A 21,521-nucleotide genomic window follows, 5' to 3' on the forward strand; every position below is an offset into this window, starting at 1 on the left:
AGAATTCAAGATGAGGCCCGAAAAAGGGTCCTGGGGCAAATGGAGACCCCACCACTAATATAGATGAAATTAACACCTTTTTTCCTTTATCACGACCTGACTGGGATTATAGTATGGCACAAGGTAAGGAGAGGCTCCGGGTCTACCGCCAGACTCTCTCGGGGGCGCTTAAGGCAGCTGCACGGAAACCCACTAACCTAGCTAGAGTGGGAGATGTTCAACAGGGCCCCACCAAGAGCCCCGCAGCCTTCCTGGAAAGGCTGATGGAAGCTTTTAGACAATACACTCCTATGGATCCGGAAGCAGAAGGCACCAGGCCGCCTTGATAATGCACTTTGTTGATCAGGTGGCCCCCGATATTAGAAAAAAAGCTACAAAAGTTAGACCGCCTGGGTGAAAAGAGTATCCAAGATTTAATAACAGTAGCAGAGAGTCTATAACACCCAAGAGACCCCCGAGGAAAAACAAGCCAAAGCAGCAGACCGCCAGACCCATAACATGGCATGCATCCTGCTGGCCGCTATGGTTCCTGACTCAGGAGAAAGGGAGCGCCAGTTGTGCCGCCTAGCTACTGAAGGTAAGGATTGTCCCCGTACGTGACCAGCATTGGGAAAAAACCAATGTGCCTATTGTAAAGAAGAGGGACGTTGGGCCAAAGAGTGTCCCAAGAAAAAAAGGGGCCACAAAGCACCCCCATCCTGGCCACTGAAGAACTGAGTGACTAGGGAGGATGGGGCTCGGCGCCCCTCCCCGAACCCATGGTGACCCTAAAAGTGGAGGGGACCCCAGCTGACTTCCTTGGCAACACGGGGGCTCAATATTTGGTTCTGCTAGAGCCCCAGGGAAAACTGGCCAACAAGACCTCGTGGGTGTAGGGGGCTACCGGAATGAAACAATACCAGTGGACTACCCGAAGATCAGTGGACTTGGGTGCGGGACGGGTATCCCACTCTTTCATGGTCATTCCAGAATGCCCCTCCCCGCTGTTAGGACGAGACCTGTTAACCAAAATGGGGGCCCAGATTTATTTCCTCCCGGGAGAAACTAAAATACTCAACCAGACGGGCAACCTGATCCAAGTACTGACCATCCAATTAGAAGATGAATATCGGTTACACCGGAAACCTCCACTGCCACCGGGGACATTCAAAAATGGCTAGATGAATTCCCCGATGCTTGGGCCGAGACGGGGAACCGGCTTTGCCGGGCACCGCCCTCCTATATATAGAGATCTCAAGCCAGGGGCCGACCCCGTCTGGGTCCGACAATACCCCATGACCCTGGAGGCCCGATGGGATCACCCCCATATCCGCAGACTCCTGGCCCAGAAGATCTTGAGACCCTGCCAGTTGGCCTGGAATACCCCCCTCCTCCCCGTCAAAAAACCCAATTCTCATGACTATCGGCCGGTACAGGATCTACGAGAAGTCAACCGCCGAGTTTTAGCTATTCACCCCACTGTGCCGAACCCATACAACCTCCTGAGCTCACTCCCACCAGACCAACACTGGTATACGGTCCTAGATTTAAAAGATACTTTCTTCAGCCTTCCCCCTGGCGCCCAGAAGCCAGGATCTTTTTGCCTTTGAATGGTCTGACCCAGAAGAGGGAATTAACGGACAGCTGACCTGGACCCGGCTGCCACAGGGATTCAAGAATTCCCCCACCATCTTCGACGAGGCCCTTCATGAGGACCTGGGTGAGTTCAGACAACAACACCGCCAACTAACCTTGTTACAATATGTAGATGACCTCTTGATTGCAGCCAAGGATCAACAAACCTGCCTCATGGGCACCCAAGAACTACTGCAGACCCTTGGAAAATTAGGATACCGAGCCTCAGCCAAAAAGGCTCAAATATGCCAACCAGAGGTCACCTACCTGGGGTAGGTACTAAAAGAGGGCAGAGGTGGCTGTCAGGGCATGAAAGGAGACGGTACTCAAACCCCTACCCCAGGCTCACCGCGAGGGGTGAGAGAATTTTGGGGTCCGCTGGCTTCTGCCGCCTTTGGGTCCCTAATTATGCGGAACTGGCTAAACCCTTATATGAAGCCACAAAGGGTAGCACCCCTTTCAGCTGGACGGAACAGATGGAGACGGCTTTCAAGACTTAAAACGGCCCTGCGGTCAGCCCCCGCCCTAGGGTTGCCTGACGTTACAAAACCCTTTCTCCTGTATGTAGATGAAAAACAGGGAGTGGCAAAAGGCGTACTGGTGCAACACCTGGGACCTTGGAAGCGGCCGGTGGGTTACTTGTCTAAACGCCTCGACCCCGTGGCGTCAGGCTGGCCCCCCTGCCTCCGCATGATTGCAGCAGGGGCCCTAATGGTCAAAGATGCAGATAAACTGACGCTGGGGCAAGAGTTGCACATCGCCGCCCCCCAGGCCACTGAGGGCGTCCTGAAACAACCCCCAGACAGGTGGGTCAGCAACGCTCGGCTGACCCACCACCAGGGACTGCTGCTAAACCCCTCCAGAATCATCTTTCTGCAGCCTACTGCTCTCAACCCGGCTACACTGCTTCCTAACCCGGATTTGGAAGCCCCAGTCCACGACTGCAGCAACATACTGGCCCAGGTGCATGGGACGCGAGAGGACTTGCAAGATCGCCCTCTAGTGGATGCTGAAGTTACCTGGTATACGGGTGGGAGCAGTTTCGTCCAAAATGGACTCAGGTATGCAGGGGCCCGCCATAACCACTGAGACCCAAATCATATGGGCAGAAGCATTACCCCCGGGGCTCCTCGGCTCAAAAGGCTGAACTAATCACCCTAACCAAAGCTCTCCAGTTGGGAGAGAACAAGAAGCTTGACATCGTCACTGATAGCCGATATGCCTTTGCTACCTCCCATATTCACAGAGCCATTTACAGAGAGAGGGGCCTCCTCACGGCCAAGGGTAAAACAATCAAAAATGAAGAAATAAGGGCCCTCCTCTCAGCATTATGGCTTCCTAAAAAACTAGCCATTATACATTGCCTGGGACACCAGAAGTCGGACACTCTGACCTCAAAGGGAAACAACTTGGCAGATAAGGCAGCCCGAGATGTTGCCCAGGGCACAATAATTGAAGCCACCCTACAGCTGCCCGACCCTGGAAGCCCTGTTTTGCCAGCTCTGCCCGACTACTCACCCAGAGACTTAGATTGGATAAAAAGTTTGCCCATGACCCAACAATTGACCTGGTGGTGGCGGGCAGTGGATAGCTCCCTGATCCTCCCGGAAGAACTGGGAAAACAAGTATTATTGAAGATGCACCATGCCACTCACCTGGGGACCCGCAAGATGCAGGACCTGATTAGACATGCCAGAATTACCACGAGAGACGTCAGAACAACAATAGAAAACATCCTATCAACGTGCAAGGCCTGCCAGCTCGCCAGTGCTGCCCGCCACCCAACCAACCCTGGATCTAGAGAGCGTGGAAGTCGACCAGGAGCATACTGGGAGGTGGACTTCACGGAGGTGAAACTGGGTAGATACGGATACAAATATCTATTGGTATTCATAGACACCTTCTCATGGTGGGTAGAAACTTTCCCCACCAAAAGAGAAACAGCACAGGTGGTGGCCAAAAAGTTGATTGAAGACACCTTGCTGCAGTTAGGGTTTCCTGCACAGGTAGGGTCGGACAATGGGCCAGCCTTTGTATCTCAGGTAAGCCAGGGAGTAGCTAAGGCTTTGGGGGCTAGATGGAAGTTGCATTGCGCTTATAGGCCCCAGAGCTCAGGACAGGTAGAAAGGGTGAATAGGGACACTCAAAGAAACATGAACAAAACTAGTTGCTGAGACTGGCGGGGACTGGGTGGCTCTCCTCCCCTTTGCCCTATACTGGGTGCGGAACTCCCCCTACCAACTGGGACTTACCCCCTTCAAGATTATGTATGGAATACCTCCCCCAATAATTCCTAACTTAAAAACAGAGGTGCTAAAAGAAATAGATGATCAAAAACTACTCTTGTCTCCGGTCCTTACAGTACTCCCACAGAGACACATGGAAGAGACTCAAGGCTCTATATGAATCAGGCCCGCCACCTGAACCCCACCGCTACCGGCCAGGAGACTGGGTGTTCGTGCACTGCCATCGCCAAGAGACCCTAGAACCCAGATGGAAAGGACCCTCCCTAGTTGTCTTGACAACGCCCACCGCACTCAAGGTTGACGGCATATCCACTTGGGTTCATTACACTCACGTACAGCCTGCAGACCTGTTTGCCTTGAGAGAAGAGTTCCTTCCTTCCCCAATGGAAGGCCAAGCTGGACAAGACAAATCCCCTCAAGCTCAAGCTACGAAGGCGATAAAAATACTGCTTATGCTGTTGTCCCTATGGCCTAGTGCTGCTTCTAACCCTCATCAACCCATGAACCTGACTTGGATGATTATAAGTGATACTACAGGAGAGGTAATTAACTCCACTTTAGCCATCCATCCCCAAAACACCTGGTGGCCGGACTTGGAATTTGACCTCTGTCTTCTAGCCAAGGGATCTTGGTACAAAGACGGAGAAGAAGATGATGTAAGATCGCCTAATAACCCGGGGTGTAGCAATCCCTGCCAAAGGGCAGCTTTGGGGACACTCCCTTTTATGTATGCCCCAGCGGGGAGATGGAGCCAGGTAACTGTCAGTAACTGCGGGGCAGGGGCTGACAAATTTTACTGCGCAGCCTGGGGATGCAAGTCAACGGGGACTGTCGACTGGGAACCTCCTACCCGAGGAGACTTGATTACTTTGAGTCGTGCCCCAGGGCCCACTACCAGACAAGACATACTCTGTAAAAATAGCTTTAATGACTCTAACCCGGTTAAGGCTCAGATTCTCAGCTGAAGGGGAAAAGTTCCCCAGTTGGGAAGCCAGACAATCTTGGGGCCTCTGGCTGTATCAATCAGGATATGATAATGGGTTGCTGTTTTTTGTTAGGCTGAAAGTAGAACCCATATAGATCGGCCCAATTCTGTCCTAGTGCCACGAGAACCTACTCACACCCCCATTCAAAAGCCTACCTGAATGCCTCCCGGGGCCTACATTACTAGCACGAACAGCTCCCCTCTGGTTAGCCTTAAGAGACCTAATATTAAAGATGATCAGGACCCGTTATTTGATAAGATAGTTAGTACCTATTGGGTCCTAAATTCCACTCGCCCGGACCTGACTAGCAGTTGCTGGTTATGTTATGGCATCAAACCCCCCTTTATGAGGGCATAGCTGTCCTGGGAAATTACATTCAAACAAGAGACCACAGAGCCTGCCAATGGCAGCAAAAAGTAGACGCCAGATTAACTCTTCAGCGAGTAACCGGACTGGGCCTTTGCATAGGAAATGTTCCCCAAACCTCTCAGCACCTCTGCAATTCACAGACTCTATAAAAACAACCGCATACCTGGTGCCTCCCCAAGAAAACTGATGGGCATGCTCCACGGGCTTAGCACCTTGTATCCACGGGCAGGCACTAAATGACGCCAAAGATTTTTGTGTATTGGTACTATTAGTCCCCCGACTGTTCTATCACTCCAATAATGAACTCCTCCTCAAACTAGAAAAAGCCTTGCCCCGGGCCAAGAGAGAGCCAGTCTCGGCCTTAACCCTTACAGTTTTGTTGAGGTTGGGGGCGGCCGGGGCAGGAACTGGGATATCCTTCTTGATAGTGCAGAATCCACACTATTCCAGCCTAAGGGCAGCCATTGGTCTTGATGTTGAAAGACTAGAAAGCTCAATCAGCCACCTCCAAGAGTCACTGAGTTCTCTGGTGGAAGTGGTGCTTCAGAATAAAAGGGGACTGGATTTGGTTTTTCTCCAACAAGGGGGCCTATGCACCGCGTTAGGAGAAGAATGCTGTTTTTATGTAGATTACTCAGGGGTAGTCAAAGAGTCCATGGCCAAGATAAGAGAAGGGCTAAATCAGAGAAAGAGAGAAAGAGAATTGTCTCAGAGTTGGTTTGAATCCTGGTTCAACTCATCCCCCTGGTTTGCAACCCTTACATCTTCCTTGGCGGGGCCTCTGATTATTCTGCTCCCACTACTCACCTTCGGACCATGTTTATTAAATAAATTAGTGACCTTCATTAAAAACCACATCAACACGGAGCCGCTCATGGTGCTCAGACCCCAATATGCAGCCCTCCCCTTAGTGGGAGACAGTATAGAACTAACCGCGGACCCATGATTGGCTCTGTCCTGGATCCTTGAGAAGGGGGGATGAAGAGCCTAAGCTACTCCATCTTGTCTAATAGGAGAACTCCATTTTGTAAAGTTCCAGGAAAGAGACTTTGGAAATCCCCTGACCTCACCCCCACGAGCCAATCAGACCTCGGACCAAAATCTCCTGACCTTACATTCAGGAATTTGTGGTTTGCCTACGTAATAAGAACCAATCAGAAATCAACACACAAGCCTTCGAAAGCGGGCAACCAATCAGACGTCCTCCAGCCTGGAAACCCCCTTTTACACGAATATGCCTACATAAGCAGTGTAACCCAAAACCCGGGACTCCTTCCCATAGCCGCTACGTCGGTAACGGTGGGAGCCCCAGCTCGAGCTTGGTAATAAAGACTCTTGCTTTTGCATCAGACATCGGCTCCCTGGTGGTCATTGGGCGATTTCGAGACTTGGGTGTGACAGCAGCCGCTGTGACGGCAGCACGGGGGAGATGGCGGAGGGGGTAGGGCTCTCCTTCCTGAGGGCAGCTTAGCGGGACCGCAGCTGCTCCCCCCGTGGTGCACTGAGTCAGTGGTGGAGCTGATGGCGCCTCATCTGCACCTCGGAAGGCTGGGAACAGGGAGCCCTGGAGAGACCGGCAGGACCATCGGGGTGCTGTATGTTGTGACAAACACGTGGCTGTCAGAAGTGGCAGTAAAGTGCCGAGTAACAGGGAAGGCGTGATGAGCGTGGAAAGGAGGGCGTCCTGAGACTCGGATGCGCCCGGGAGAACGTGCTCTGGCAACGCCAGAAAGAGGGCCTGACGACTGGTTGCCAAGCATCTTTGCCCTGAGCTTTGGCTTCTCCCTGTTCCCCACGGGGCCCGCGGATGTGAACCGGGCCCCACACGACAGCACAGCGCTGTCTTCCAAGCTGCCCCTGCGCTGCCACGAGCATCACCGGGCTGCGCAGGGGCGAGGGCAGCAGGAGTGGGCCTGCTTCCCAGTGGGGGGCCTTGGGGTCCTGAGCAGGACTGGGGGCCAGATGACGGACCAGCCTGCCGGCCGGGGGCACGTCCCGCGCAGTTTCTCTGGCTGGTCCTCCGTGGGGAGTAAGACCAAAAACCAGGGAGCGTGGGTTACTGACAGAGCCTGGGCTGGGGAGGGTGATGCCACGGGCAGGTGGTCGTGGGGCGTCCTGGGCTGTCTGATAGAAATCTGCTGTCCGCGTGTCTGGGGTGGTGGGAGCGGGCTGTGTCCAGGCTGCTTCCCGTGGTGGTGGCTGGGTGTCTGCGCTGTGTGTTCAGTCTGGGGAAACAGTGGGAAGGCTGCCCTCTGGGCTTCTTAACTGCTGCTGCCACCCCAGGTGCTGAGCACACCAAACTGCTGCTGCCCTGGATTCGGCGCCTGGAGTGGAGGGCTCCCCCTGGGTTATGAATTCAAGGGCTGGCCATTCTGAGGACCCTTCAAGGAAAGGGAGGTGGTATCTGAGGTGCCCTGTGAGGCCTCCCGGCTGTGGTCTCCAGCCCATCCCTGCTGGCCCAAGTGGCTGCTGACCTGCCCTAGACCCAAGCCGCGAGGGCCCCGAGGGAGGGTGGCCTGACTTCCTCTGTTGGTGAAGTTGAGCTTAATCATGTTATTTGAGGGAGTTTTGTTTAGGCTCTAAATTACCTTTTTTTCTTGCAGGATGTTAGTTCCCCAGCCAGGGGTGGGACCTGGGCCCTCAGCGGTGAGAGCTGAGTCCTAAGCCCTGGACACACACCAGGAAGTCCCCTGGGCCCTAGGGTAAGTCAGTGGTCATGCAGAGTCAGGGCTGGAGATTAGGTGGAAAGATGCTCCACGTGATTTGCCTACCGCCGAGAGAGGAGCCCTCGAAGCTCGAGGGTCTCTCCAGAACACAGGGTGTCTCTTGACAGCGTGGTGTATCCACAGCAGCCCTCTCTGCCTTTCTGTTTTGGAGCACTTGCAGGTCCACAGGAAGTTGTAGAGAAGTGTCCTGGAGGGGCGTCCCTGCCCCCCTGCCTCCCGGTGTCCGCATCCGCCTGCGGTGCCTGGCCCAGTGGCCCCTGCAGGAACCTGGCTTCTGAGCAGCCTTGGCACTGGTGGGGTCGTGCGTGCGTGTGCCCGTCTCGTGTGCCCACCTGTGGTTCTGAGCAGTCGGGGCTCGTGCAGCACCTCCGAGGTCCCTGCGTGAGGAGGCCGGCCCTGGGCCACCTGAGGTGGATTTTCTCATGCCACGTGACCCCCTCGGTTGCCTGTCCGAGCCCCCCGCTGCGGGCCGGTCCCCCCCTGCGTCATGCCATCTGAGCAGCAGCCCCCGCTCCCTGAGGGGCCTGCTCCCCAGCCTGGGGCTGTCGTGAGTGGAGCTGCTGTGGGCATTCTTGTGCGTGTTTTCACATGAACATTGGCTTTCGTTTCTCTGGGATAAGCGCCCAAGAAGTCACGTGCCTTTAAAAGTTCTTTAAATGTTAAAATACACAGGAGGTGAGAGCTGTGGTATTGAAAGGAGAATCAGAGGGCAGGGAACCTTTCTGCTTAAGGGTAGGGCTGGCGGCACGGGCCGCTTTAACTCTCTAAATGGATAACTCGAGTGGATTCCTTGAAATAAAAATGTTGAGTTATCTTATGAACTTGAGAGAAGGTCATTACAGCTTCACTTTGTTCTTGGAAGGAGGGACCCCCCACAGGGGGCTTGTGGGGAAACAGGGGCCCTGGCCCTTTCTGCTCCACGCTTCCTGTCCCCTGGGGTCTCCTAACTTAGAGCCTGTTCAGAAGGGCAGCTCCCTTGTATTTCTGCCTGTGAGCAGAGGCGCAGCAGGTTGGCTGTGTCCGACCAGCTTCGGCCCAGGTGAGGCCCAAGAACCAGTGTTTTTCGTCCAGTGGTGCTGGCGTGCGCATCCACTCGGAGCGGTGCTCTCCCAGGTGGCCGTAGACCTTCTAGCCCCTGGTGGGGACCCTGCCCCAGCCCTGGGCCTTCCAGATGCTGAGAAGGGGAGGGTTTGGAAGGAGGGGCGGGTGCAGCGCAGCGTGTCCGCTCTGTCTGCACCCCAGCCACCACCCCCCAACATGCGTCACCCCAGAGTTTGGGCCAAGGTGCGGCAGAATCCCCGGGACCCCTGCAGCAGGCTCAGCAGCGTCTCTCTCGTCTCTGCAGGGCACGATGCTCGCCCGGGGGCTGAAGAGGAAGTGCTCGGAGGATGAGGCACCCGCCGGCCCCCTGCAGCGCCAGTCACTCCTAGACATGTCGCTGGCCAAGCTGCAGCTCTGCCACATGCTGGCGGAGCCCAACCTGTGCCGCTCGGTCCTCATCGCCAACACGGTCCGGCAGATCCAGGAGGAGATGACCCAGGACGGGAGCTGGTGCCTGCCCGGGCCCCAGACCGCGGGGCGGGCGCCGTGTGACCGCCTGGTGTCCACGGAGGTTCTGTGCCGCTCGGCTCGGGCCCCGGCCCCCGACCCAGCAGACCTGGCCTCTGCGCTGCAGGCGGTCCCGGCAACACAGGTTCCCGGGGCCGTGCCGGGAGGCCCCTGGGACAGGGCCGGCCCCAGAGAGAGCCGCGGGGGCTTCCCCAGGTCGCTAGATCAGGTGTTTGGAACACTGGAGAGCCACGGCCCCAGCGCGGTGGAGGAGCTGCTTTCCGACGTGGGCGGCTCCTACTGTGACCTGGATGCCGTGCTGACAGGCGTGGTGGGCGGCGCCAAGTCAGGCCCGGAGGGGCTGGAGACCTTTGCCTCCGTGGCCGCCCCGCCCCCCAGTACCGGCTGCAAGGCGGACCTGGGAGAACTGGACCACGTGGTGGAGATCCTGGTGGAGACCTGAGCAGCGGCATCGCGGTGCCTCTGTGCAGCTCACGGAAACAGCCGGCGTGCGAGGCTGTGGGTGCCGGGGGCCAGCTCTCTGTGATTGGGAGAGCCCCCCGGAGCAGCGTCCGGCGGCCCCACCCTCCCAGGGCCAGTGGCTTTCCCGTGGGCTGGTCGTGCCGCCCTTGGCCCTGACTCGTGTCCTGCGACAGCCCTGCCGGAGGATGCCAGCCACATCCAGCCTCATCCAACTTTAGATGGGTGAATTTTCTAAAATTAACTTTTATATGTTTGAGGCAATATTTTGTCTTAAGGTACATTTTTTAACTTTTTATACTTTGATCACTTTAGATTTTTTTAGCTATTTTCTTAAAAGTATATTTTTTCTATAAACATGGCCTGCTGCTACATTAGAACCTTTTACAGCCTAAGCAGTTGCAGTTGGTGTATTTCATTCTTTAAGGGTTAAGGAACACTGTTCTTTCTACAGTGAGCATGACTGCCCTGAGTCTGCAGTGCCCACGCATCGTGATTTGCACTCTGGACTCGGGTGTGAGCCTTGCCCGTAGGCCCTGCTGCGGTCCGAGCGAGGTCAGGGTCAGAGGCCTTGCACGTGATACCTTTACCAGATCTGGTGTGTGACCACCTGTCTGTTGGACTGCAGCGTGGGTTCTGAAGGGTATTTATGCCTGTTTATGTCTAAGTGTCTTCGGGGCTGAAGGTCGGGTACGCTCTGCCTGGAGACCACTCGTACCGAGGTCTTGGGTGGTGCCTCCCAGGGTCTGCGTCTAGGGACCCTTCCTACACAGGTTTCCCAGCACAGCCAAGCTTCCTCCTACAGTTGCCGCCCTCCAACATCCCCGCCTGGCCAGCTGCTGGGCCCCCACACACTCGGCCCGCGTTCGCGGAGGCTGCTGTGAGCCGCCGTGTTGGGGGAGGGCGTCTGTGCACCACTGGGTCGGGGGTGTCCGCATGTGCTCCAGGAAACCAGTGCTGGGATGGAATCTTGAGCTTGAGTCTAGGACTGAAGGAGCCTGGACACGTGCCATTACCGTGGCTCCTCCCTCTTGAGGGTTGTTGATGGTGGGCTGGGCTGTGTGTCCTGTGCCCGGGGCACCCAGACCCAGACCGCCCACAGCATTTAGATCTTTATCACTTGTTTACAATGAAGTCTACTCACTCCCCACTCCACTCCTTGTTTCCCATTTTTCGCGCTTTTTCTTCCTTCTCCAGCCCTTAGCCAAGAAGAGTTGTTTTCTTAGTATCAGCGATTACACCTCATTTTATTAAAAAGTTGTCTAACGGAGTGGAGTGTGTTGTCAGTTACCTGCCAGACGGTATCCTTGGGCAGACCTCCTACCTCACTCAGCTCGGTCCGCTGATCCAGCGGGGCCTGTGGGGCAGGTGCGGGCGTCACGTGGGTGTGTTGGCAGGTGGGCAGTGGGCTGTCTCCTTCCCGGGCCTGTGGGGCTCGGAGGCAGCTCTCACATCCCGGCTTCTGCGGCAGGCGGCAGGTGGGGACAGGGTCGGGAAGCTATGGGTGAGACGTGGGCTGTGGCTCTCGATGGCCGAGGGGTGTTCCCTCCAGATTCTGAAAGTATTCCCTTGTGGAAAGAGCTGAAGTGGATGTTTGTGAGCAGCACACCCCACGCGGCGCTGTGTGTCTCTGTGGCGATTCTGTCCAGAACACGGGCTCCGTGTGGGGGCGGCTGCAGTGTTTGTCCGGCAGCCTCCGCGGTGCCTTGGGCTTTGGCTCTAGGTCCCTGTCTGCAGATGCAGCTGAGCCCGTCTCCTTCTGCTCCTGCCAGTGGCCCACTTGCATTTTGGGAGCCTGCTGATGGCCCAGTCATCCTGAGCAGGGTGAGATGGGGCCCGTCCGGACACCAATTCCCCTGGAAGTATCAGGTTCCCCAGTGAGATACAGTGGTCGGTTGCTGGCGATGGATTTGAATGGAGGTTCAGGACTAGGGAGGGGAAGGCAATGGCAGCCCACTCCAGTACTCTTGCCTGGAAAATCCCATGGGCGGAGGAGCCAGTAGGCTGCAATCCATGGGGTTGCTAAGAGTTGGACAGGACTGAGCGACTTCACTTTCACTTTTCACTTTCATGCATTGGAGAAGGAAATGGCACCCCACTCCAGTGTTCTTGCCTGGAGAGTCCCAGGGATGGGGGAGCCTGGTGGGCTGCCGTCTATGGGGTCGCACAGAGTTGGACACGACTGAAGCGACTTAGCAGCAGCAGCAGGACTAGGGAGGGGGCGGAGGAAGCTTTAAGTTCCTGTGTGCACGCGATCACCTGTTTGTAAACTTTGCAAAAAAGGTGTGTTGGCTGCAGTCCTAAGGCTTCTGCCTTCACCCCACCACCTCGTGACCCTCTCCCCCCAGGCCAGGCTGGCTCTGGGCTCTAGATAAGGAAGCTGGGTTTTCGGGGAGAGGTTCCCAGTGCGTGTTTGCAGCTGCTTCTGAGCACAGCTGAGCTCTGCCAGCTCCTCGACAGGAAGGACGTGGAATTCACCTGCTGCTGCCCTGGTGCCCAAGGTACAGGGAGTGCGTGGCGGGAGGCAGTGGGGTTTTGTGGATGGAGGACGGATGCGGTGGCCAGCTGTGGAGAGGGGAGATTCCGGAGGGGCCCAGCGCTGAGGGTGGTTCACACATCTTGACCAATGGCTAGTGTTTAATGTTGAAAGAAGCTTCTGAACCGTCCATGGTAAGCATACACTGTCCTCTTTAAGGACAGTAAGTGATACGAGACTGTCATCACATGAGGAGACTCAAAAGTTCATAGGGAGCACAAGGTGAAGTGTTGAGGTGTATCAGGCAGTGATTCATCTCAGCCCCTTTCCTTTTCTTGTGTTTGTGAATTTCACAGCAAGCACCGATTTCCTTGCCCCCCTCAGCTTTGGATGCTGTGTTTTCATTGTCATCTGGTTTTGGAATAAACGTTATCGTGTGTCGTCCTGGCTGTTTGCTTCCCCCCAATGTGGCTGGCTCCCAGGCTGGCAGACTCCAGCACTGGGTCCTCGGGCACTACTTGGCCTCTGTCTGTGGGGTCACTCTGCACACTTTCTCCAGCCTGGAGGCATCAAGGAAGCCAGGCTCCCCCTCACACGACGGCCAGGGTCTCTGCAGGGCTGTGTGTCCGGACCCAGCTCCGTGAGGCTGATGGAGACTTGGCAGAAACCCCAGAGTGCTGGTCACAGCAGTCTTCTCAGTTTTACAGTCTTCCCGCCTGGGCTGGAGGCGGGGTCCAGGCGTGCCCCCCGCTGGGGCTGCTTGGCCCTGGGCTCGCTTGCCCCGCGTGGAGCTGGAAGTCCCTTCTCTCGCCACTGGGGTGAGGAGGGTGGCTGTGGGCCTCTCCCACTGCCTAGGTATTCTTTATGACCTCCACCTTGTTTATTTCTATTTATTTCAAATTTGGGGAAAGAAATGGCAACCTGCTCCAGTATTCTTGCCTGGGAAATTCCATGGCCAGAGTCTGGTGGGCTACATACAGTCCATGGGGTCACAAAGAATCAGACACGACTGAGTGAGTAACACTTCCCCTTTCATTTTTAAGGTTTTTATGGCGGCTTTATTTAAGCCCTGGTTTGGTAGCTGGTTGGGCTTGTTCTGGTCTGGGTGAGAGTGCTGGCCGCCCACACCCTGACCTCTGAATCGGGTGGCCAGGCGGCACTTCCCTGTGAGCCTGCCGGTCTCTCCCAGCTCAGGAAGCCCCCTCCTCCTGAGGGTGCAGAATCAGGGCCAGACTGGACATCCGATTAGATGGGGAGTGAGGGGGTACCAGGCTCTGGTGAAGGAGCAGAGCAGGGCGGGGGTTGGGGACAGAGTTCAGAGTCGGGACTCCAGTGAGGAGCTGCCCCAGCCCTGGCTGGACCCTGGGCCAGTGGGGCAGGGAGGGCCACTGTTGGAACGGGAACACGGCAGCGTCTGAGTTTCAATCTGGGTGGGAGGCAGGAGGCAGATGGGCCCCCTAGGGTAAAGTGATCGGACACATTCCCTGCGGGTGGGAACACCAAGAGGAGGCGGGGCCCCACCCAGACCACATGCTGCTTATTCTTGTGTCCAGGAGACCTCCCTGACCACGTGCAGAAAAGGCTCCTTGGAGGCCAAAGGGGTGTCACGTCAAGGATGTTCTACCCAGACGCCCTTTCGGTAAAATCCACCTTGGCTGAGATGCGTGCGCGTACATGGGAGGATCCTGAGATACAGGGGAAGTGGGCTGGGAGCCAGGCATGCCAAGGTGACTGGCCGAAGGAAGGAACGCCCCACAGGAGTGACTGGAGGTGCCACGGGGGGCGGCCAGGCGCCGTCCCTCTGAGCTGCCCTGTGCCTGCCTACACATGTCCGGCAGTCTCTTCCCTCTCAGGAGATGCTTCACGGCTTCCATATTTGTGGGAACTCTTTTCTGTAGAGCCGGGGGCTGGGCCCCTTGTTACTGACCACCCGTCTAGTGACCAGGATCTGGTGTTCTCACCAGTGGGACCCAGCCTCCATTTCTGGGAGCCCAGGCCCCGCTGCAGGCCGCGGACACCGAGTTAGAGCGGGGCACAGGATGGCACGTGTTGGGTTGTCAAGTCTAACCGAAGGTTGGGATGAGATGGCACAGCCCAGGCCATCTCTGCTGGCGGGGCCCTGGGAGATCCCACATGGACAGTCCCCTCCTTGTGATGGAAGCAGCATGGCAGAAAGCTGTTTCCAGATTCCCACCTTCCGGCTAGAAAGGAGAGGCAGCCCCCCAGAATCAGCCACCCCTAAATAAGGCAGGTGGTCTGTGGAGTGGCTGAGGGCGCTGGGGTGTCGGTGACCCCCCCTCGTCTCCTGTGTGATGTGACAAGTGACAGCTGCTGGTCACTGTGTCCCCGCTGGGCCTCTGTTGGGGTCTGACACCTGCGTCCATGCAGCTGGCATCTGAGGCCTCCCCGGCTGTGGTCTCCCCGCCTCAAGAGTGGCCTTGAGGGGACAGCGATGCTGGGGTCCCTGTGCCTGCGGGCCCCACTGGCCTTCCCTCCCCAGGCCTCCTCGAGGGCAGGTGGGGCTGTTGCTCAGGGTCCAACATGGGTCCTCACACAGCGGGCGATTTAGCAAGAACACAGCTTGTCTAGGCTGTTCCATTTAATAAAATTTTACACAAGTCAGTGCCACCTGCTGGGCTCTTTCGTCGGAGGGATCTCTAAGCTGATGACAGGCCGCCCACCCACTGGCAGGCGGGCAGGCGTGGCTGCTGCAGGGAGCACGCTCGCTCCTGGGAGACGGCACTCCCACCCCCCACCACGCGCCCAGCCACGTGGACACCCGGGCCGGGGGCCAGTGCAGGACCTTCCAAGGGCCCTGATGGCTGCTCCCAGTGACAGTCCCAGCCGTGTGCCAGGCCAGCCTGGGGTCCCGGGCGGCGTGGTTCAGGCACAGGGCCTGGGGTCTCACAGGCGCCTCCAGAGCCACCTTCCTTCTGCCCCACCAGGCTGGGGCAGGGCTCCTAGGGACCCGGGCACACCCTTCCTGGCACTGGCCCTGCTGAGGGACCACCCTGATGGTGGCACCCTGATGTGGACCACCTCCACAAACCAGTTCTGGTTTCCAGTGCCAGACCAGACTGAGGAAACGGTGGAATCCCGCACCAAGACACAAAAGCTGTCCCACTTTAGCAAATGTCACTATTAAACAATGTCAGTTTTAGGTTACGAGGACTGAAAATCTTTTTCCTTGGAATTGTGATGTACTGCCCATTTCCATGTACCGGGGTCTTCAGGAAGAGGCTGTAGGTAATCAGGCTGCCCTGTCCACCAGCCGGTGTCCCCGAGAGCTGCCAAGAGAGGAGACAGCAGTCAGGGCGAGCACGCGTGCCCTCTGGGACGCCCCGGCCGCTGGCGCCTGGCCAGCTCGTCTTGTGGCCCTCACACGTGCTGTCAACATGAAGGAGCTCGGGACGAAGCCACAGCCTCTCCCCGAGCGGACGGGCCGGGATGGCACCCGAGGGCAGCTCCGGCCTGGACAGGTCGGCCTCCTGGTCTGCCTCCCGCCCAGCTGCGGCCCCCGGACGTTCCTGTCGGGCCACCGCCGTGCTCCAATCCCCATCCAGGCTGCCACGGGAGAGGGGCTGCTGGAGACACTTAGGTCTTGCTGCTCTAAGATAGCCCAGCCACGAGCCTCTGGAAGGTTCCACCTCCTGCCCTGTGACGGTTCTGCAGAGCAGAGGGCTGGCCCACGGGCTAGACTGTCCCGCCCTCCTCCGCCTGTGGGCCCACTCCACACCCTCCTCCTCCCCAGCTCCACTCAGGCCCCTCCCCACATGACCCCCTCTCACCCCCTGTGCGTCAGGCCTTGTCCCTGAGGGCGGGATGCCCAGCACAGGGTGGGGGGTGGGGGGTGGACAGGCCCTTCTGGGTGGAGCTTGGGGCTCTGGAGGACATCAGCTGGCTGGTCAGGGCGTCCCCCGTCCCAACACCTGCTCCAAGGGTGGGCAGAGACCCCGTTCCTGGAGAGGCTTTTCCGTGCGAGGGGCTGCGGTATGGAGCCCCTTCTTCCTGCCTGGGCCCCACCGTGCAGTGGGGAGGAGCTGCCGCCCTGACCCCGCAGCGCCCCCGGACTCTCAGAGCCACAGGTGAAGCAGCGAAGCAACTCGCGCTCACCTTGGTCTGGATCAGGGCTCCGCAGTGCTGCAGACGGAAGCCGAGCTCTTCGGGCTCCTGGAGGCCGGGCTCTCCCAGAGTGCGGCCAGGGCTCCCCGAGAGGCTCTGAGAAAACAAACCAGAGTCAGCCAGAGGGACAGAAGGTTAGAGGGTCTTCTCCCGGCTTCCCTTTCCACCTGGGCCCCTGGCACATCTCCCTGTAAAATGGCAACAGGCTTTGGTCTGGGCTCCATGGGGGGCTGCCCTCTGCGCTCCCCGGCCCAGTGGTGCCTCCCAAGCCCTGCAGTGCCCCTCCTGAGGAGCTACACCACCCAGGCGGCCCGAGGAGGCCGTGCCCAGCTGCTGGCGCACCCGCCCCCTCCCCAGCCCCATGCGGGCCCTGTGGTGCGCTGCACAGCATGGCTGGCAAAGATGTCGTGCGGTGCGGCCGGCCTCCGGGAGCCCCTCTCTACTCAGGTCAGCCCACCTTCTGAGCAGCGTCTACTCCGAGAACAGGAAGGAAGTTTTCCCGGCTGTGGGACTCGCTCCAGATGCATCGGGAGATTGTTGTGGTCCCGGTGTTGTGAAGAGCCCTCCAGAGTTTTCTAGATTCAGAACTGCAAAAGAGCTGCCGTAATCACAGGGCAACCTGCAAGGCCTTCGGAAAGGAGGCATGGAGGGCATCTGGCCGTCCAGCATTCTGAAAGCAGAGCCCCGGCTTCTGTTTCTTTGTTCATTTGCTCAAGCGGCTACTTGCCCAACACCCCTCCCTCCTCCCAGCTTTGTCCCCGCAGAGCTCAGCCCTGGCCTGAATGACCGATTTCACCACCGTGTGTGTTTCTCCTAGGGCAGAAGCTCCAGGGGGCTAGATGTACTCTGCCGTCTTGCTCCCTGATGATCTCAGGTGTCTGGAACCATGCCAGGTGCCAGAGAGATGCCCACAGGCCAAGAAGCAGATGCCAGAGTGTGTGCTGGGGCCCCACCTGGCGGACTGGCCTGGCTTCCAGGAGCGAAGGCCTCTGGGAGCAAGGGCCTCCGGGAGCGAAGGCCTCCGGGAACAAGGGCGTGGCTGGTCCCCAAACAGCTCCAGGGCGACAGACGTGCCCAGTGCTGAAGTGCTTCCGGGCCACCCCGCCACAGCGCCGAGCCGGGCCAGTCCCAACCCCCAGGCCCACCTGTGTATACAGGTGCCCCAGGCTCACGCCCCCCGCCACGCCGCGGGCCTGGACCACAAGCTGGGGAAGCAGTGTGCCCTGGCTCACTTCAGCCCGCGTCCCTGGAACCTCTGCTGGTGGGGGAGAGTGCCCCGCACAGGCTGGCTCAGACCCCTGCCAGGGTCCAGGAGGGCCCGCCCACAGCGCTGTCTGCAGTGCCAGCCTGTGAGGCGGGCTTAGGTCCCAGAGGAGCCGGCTCCCAGCCACCTGGACCGCCCTCTGGGGCCTGGCCCCACCTCACCGTTCACTTGAGCTAGTATGGTTTTCCACTAAGGCCGTCTGACGAAATGGCCATCGGCAGACAAGTGCCTCTGTGACCTGTGATCCCAGGGACTTGGCCCTGGGGGTGGCAGCCCTGCGGTGGACTGAGCACCTCTCCAGGATCTGGGGGATCACTTGCTCCCGTCCCCCAGGAGCCCCTGAGCCCGCCATGCTGACCCCCTGGGCCCTCCGGAACCCGCAGCGCTCCCACCCAGACCCACTCTGCTCCGGACCGGCTGGAGAGGCCCCAGGGCGGGGCTGGACAGGGCTCTTTAGAGGCGGCCGCCCTGCGACCCCGTGACCTCAGGTGGCGGGAACTCGGGAGGGTCAGTGCTCTCCACAGCGGTAGAAGCACAAAACCCGAGGACCCCAGGATCATTAGCTCAGCCGCCGGCGGCACGCGAGCGCTGGTTTCAGTTCATTACCAGAGCTTATGCGCGGATTCCAGGCCAGAGTTTTCTTCATCCCTTGTTTCTAAGAAGTGGTCTAAGGTGGCGATGCCCTCGGCGGCCTGTGGGACCGGTACTTCCTGAAAAGCAGACCTGAGAACCCCCTCACAGCTGACCACGGGCTGGAAAAGGAGAGAGACACCAGCGTGAAGAGACACACACATCACGGCGCCTCATTCCAAATACGTAACTGTGGCACAAGTGAAATTTGTAAATGATTGTGTATCGTTGCCGCTACCGAAACATGACGTTTGTTCCTAAAAGTCACTGCACTGAGTCGTGCGGTGTGTGGGAGAGTGTGACCACATCAAACAGTCATTAACTTCATCAGTGACACATGAGAAAAAGACAGGCACCCAGTGGAAATGTGAGTGCTGTTCCCCACGTGGGAACTGGTTGAGAAATCCATCCCAACAGCAGTAAAAATGGCCCTTCCCGGAAGAGAGGTGTGTGGGTTGTGAGAAGTGTGAAGTACTGGAAAGTGAGTTGTCTGAGGTCAGGGGGGTTGGGTGGGGGAGCCCCCAGGGGAGGGGGATGGGTGTGGCAGACCGAGGTGGCTGGGAGAGCTGGTGCGTGTGGTGTGTGTTCACGTGGGCCTCAGCTCAGCAGGTGTGGTTTTCTGCGTTTACCCTGTGTTTCCGGCAAAGTTCACATCACGCTCAAATTGTTCCCCGAGACGGTAACTGCACTGGGAGACAGTCCTGTCTTCAAAAGAAGCGTTAGAGCAGAGCTAACTGAACGGGGAGCTGACCTCGTCAGAGGTCCAGAGAAACTGCCAGGCCTAGAGAGCGAACGGTCCACCCTGGAACCAGCGGACCTTTTCCTCTCCTCCCTTCTCTGTCTCACTTTTGGTGTTAGGGGTGAACCACGAGGGACGAGAGGGCAGAGAGAGGAGGGTGAGCGGCAGGCCCAGTGAAGGGAAGCGCTGGTGGTCAGGGCAGGACCGGAGGGACGAGGGACATGCGCTGGGCTCTCCCGGCCGCCTCCAGCGCCCCATCGCTAGCACACACTGACATGCGATCCAGCAGGGTTTTCTAAGCAAGGAGATTATGGACTCAAACAAAATGCTCCTCCCCCACATGCCCAGAACTGGGCCCAGGAAAACACAGCCCAGCTGATGGAGAGTGGGCAGACAGGAAGGTGGAGGGGACAGAGCGGGAGGGGCCAGGATGGAGGCCCAGAGACAAGCAGACCCCTCCCTGACCAGCCCATCACAGGGTAGGGGACAGTTCCTTGCAACATGGCCAAGACTTTAGAAATACCTCAGAAGTGGCGATGGCGCCGGTTTCTGTCACTCCACCCTGGTGAGGCTGGCTAGAACCACGCTCCTTTTGGGCAGAAGCGGTTCTCCAAGGCTGAGAGGCTGCGGGCCTCTCCCGGAGCTCAAAAGACTGACAGAATTGTTCAGAGTTGGCTGAGGATTCTTGAAAGACTTCAAACTCTCCCCAGGCGCCGCTGTGTTCCCCTGGCTCTGGACCCCTGGCGGTGCTGGTAGACAAGCCCTCCCAGCTGACCCCAGAGATCCTGGCTTCCCGGTCCGGCGGGGGAAGGGCGCAGCGGGGCCTCGCCCGCTCCACAGCGTCACCACTCTGCCTCCCAGGGGCACCGCTGTCTTTAGAAACCTGGCGGAGGGAAACCCCGCCTGCTTGCTCTGCGAGGTCACTCAGAAAGGCGCAGAGAGGAAGCCCCTGGCCAGGTGCGCCCCCCAGCTCCAGCTGGTCTTGCATGTTGGTGCCCCGGGCCCGCACAGACGCGATGGGAAGACGCTCAGGAGACATCCATACTGCTGTGCGGGTGGACAGCGCTGGAGGGGGTCACCTGCTCGCCTACGGCCCAGCAGCTGCCCACGGCTTCCTCAGAAGTACAGATGGCCTGGTGTGAGTCCACTGTCGCTGTGGAAGGGACACAGACTGCCTGGTCACCCAGGAAGAGTGACCGGAGCCGCCGCCCGCTTTCCTCCTCCGCACGCCTGGGCGACCGGTCCAGCACGGGGGCGTGTCCTAGAGGCCAGACAGGTCCCGGGGGTCAGCACAGCCCGGCAGGGTGGGCGAGCTGCGGGGTCCTGCCTTGGTCGCCGTGGACAAGGGTCTCCGAGGCCCAGTCCGGCAGAGTAGGGGAGAGCTGGGGCGCCCGCGGGAGGACAGTGCCCAGGAAGCCCCGAGAGTTGGGCCGGGGGCTCGGGTAGTTCCCTCTTCGGGGGGCGGGGGGAATCCGAGGCGGCCGGGGAGGACACCGATCGGGCCTGGCATAGGGCTCCTGAGGGGCGGACTCAGGGCGCGCTGGGGCCCCGGCGGCTATCGGCCCCGGCCCGCACCCACCTCGGCTGCCTCGTCGCCTCGGCCAGCCGGCGCAGCAGGGACGCCTGGTGTCCCTAGGCCGGCGCCGGCCCGTTGCCCGGCAACGACGCGCGCCAGTCCCGCTTCCGGCGTCTGCCGCCCTGACGTCAGCGCGCCGGCGCCGCGCGGGGCGTGGCAACCCCAGGCCCCGCCCCCTGCGCCGGCCAAGCCTCGTGGGCGGTGGAGCGGGCCGGGTCTGGGTGGGCGCCGTCAGCTTGCGCCCCTCGGCCGCCGCCTGAAGGGGCTCTCCTTTCGTTAGATGCGCCCCTCGCTCAACCACCCCATTGCAGCGCGGCCGGGAGGAGCAGGCGCCCGCTGCCCGCACCAGCAGTCCTCCCAAGCAGGCTGCCCGCCGCTGCCCCTAGCTCCGCGGCCCCGCCGCAGCGGGCGTGTCTAGCTGTGTGATGCCCAATCCGGAACCCCAGGGTCCCATGGAGTGCCCTGATTCTCAGCGTGGTCACCAGCCGGCCCCAGGGCAGAGCAGGGCCAGCCTGGGCCATGGGCCATCAGACCCTCCTGCGGCCGCCGGCCCAAAGGCAAGGTGGGCCAGCCTCACCCTCCTGCCAGCGCCCCTCCCAGGCATTCTGGGCCTTTCTCCATCTTACCCAGTCTCATGAAGTCAGCCCTCTGCAGACTCGACCATCATGCCCCCGCGGAAGCCCTGATCCACGCGGGGTCTCCCGGTCTACTTCCATGCTCAGACTTCTCCACCCTGTGACCTAGG

The 21,521-nt window shown here is 58.9% G+C and overlaps 2 protein-coding genes across 3 annotated transcripts; one reads left to right on the top strand and one right to left on the bottom strand.

The window, feature by feature from the left end:
• Nucleotides 1-9,288: 9,288 nt before the first annotated feature.
• CDCA4 (cell division cycle associated 4) lies at nt 9,289-12,886 on the top strand. Its single transcript, XM_040256808.1, has one exon. The coding sequence runs from the start codon at nt 9,293-9,295 to the stop codon at nt 9,950-9,952; it is 660 nt and encodes a 219-aa protein (XP_040112742.1). The 5' UTR covers nt 9,289-9,292; the 3' UTR covers nt 9,953-12,886.
• Nucleotides 12,887-15,029: 2,143 nt separating this feature from the next.
• On the bottom strand, nt 15,030-21,204 carry CLBA1 (clathrin binding box of aftiphilin containing 1). Of its 2 annotated transcripts, XM_040256806.1 has the most exons (5): nt 19,724-21,204; nt 18,438-18,583; nt 17,025-17,154; nt 16,559-16,663; nt 15,030-15,732 (listed from the first exon to the last, which is right to left on the bottom strand). In XM_040256806.1, exons 1-5 carry the CDS (start codon nt 20,237-20,239, stop codon nt 15,571-15,573), a joined length of 1,059 nt encoding a protein of 352 aa, XP_040112740.1. In that variant the 5' UTR covers nt 20,240-21,204; the 3' UTR covers nt 15,030-15,570. The 2 variants fall into 2 exon arrangements, with proteins under 2 accessions (XP_040112740.1, XP_040112741.1); XM_040256807.1 differs by lacking the exon at nt 16,559-16,663.
• Between the last annotated feature and the right edge of the window lie 317 nt (nt 21,205-21,521).

This window comes from Oryx dammah, unplaced genomic scaffold (genome assembly GCF_014754425.2).
Source record: "Oryx dammah isolate SB20612 unplaced genomic scaffold, SCBI_Odam_1.1 HiC_scaffold_16, whole genome shotgun sequence".
Taxonomy (NCBI): Eukaryota; Metazoa; Chordata; class Mammalia; order Artiodactyla; family Bovidae; genus Oryx; species Oryx dammah.

Excerpts from the sequence above, each read along its gene's own strand:
- CDCA4 (XM_040256808.1), top strand. The coding sequence starts at position 9,293 with ATGCTCGCCCGGGGGCTGAAGAGGAAGTGCTCGGAGGATGAGGCACCC.
- CLBA1 (XM_040256806.1), bottom strand. The coding sequence starts at position 20,239 with ATGTCTCCTGAGCGTCTTCCCATCGCGTCTGTGCGGGCCCGGGGCACC. Across the intron at positions 18,584-19,723 it reads GCGCCATCGCCACTTCTGAG|CCCGTGGTCAGCTGTGAGGG; the intron begins GTATTTCTAAAG and ends CTCCTTTTCCAG. Across the intron at positions 17,155-18,437 it reads GAATCCGCGCATAAGCTCTG|TTCTGAATCTAGAAAACTCT; the intron begins GTAATGAACTGA and ends GCTCTTTTGCAG.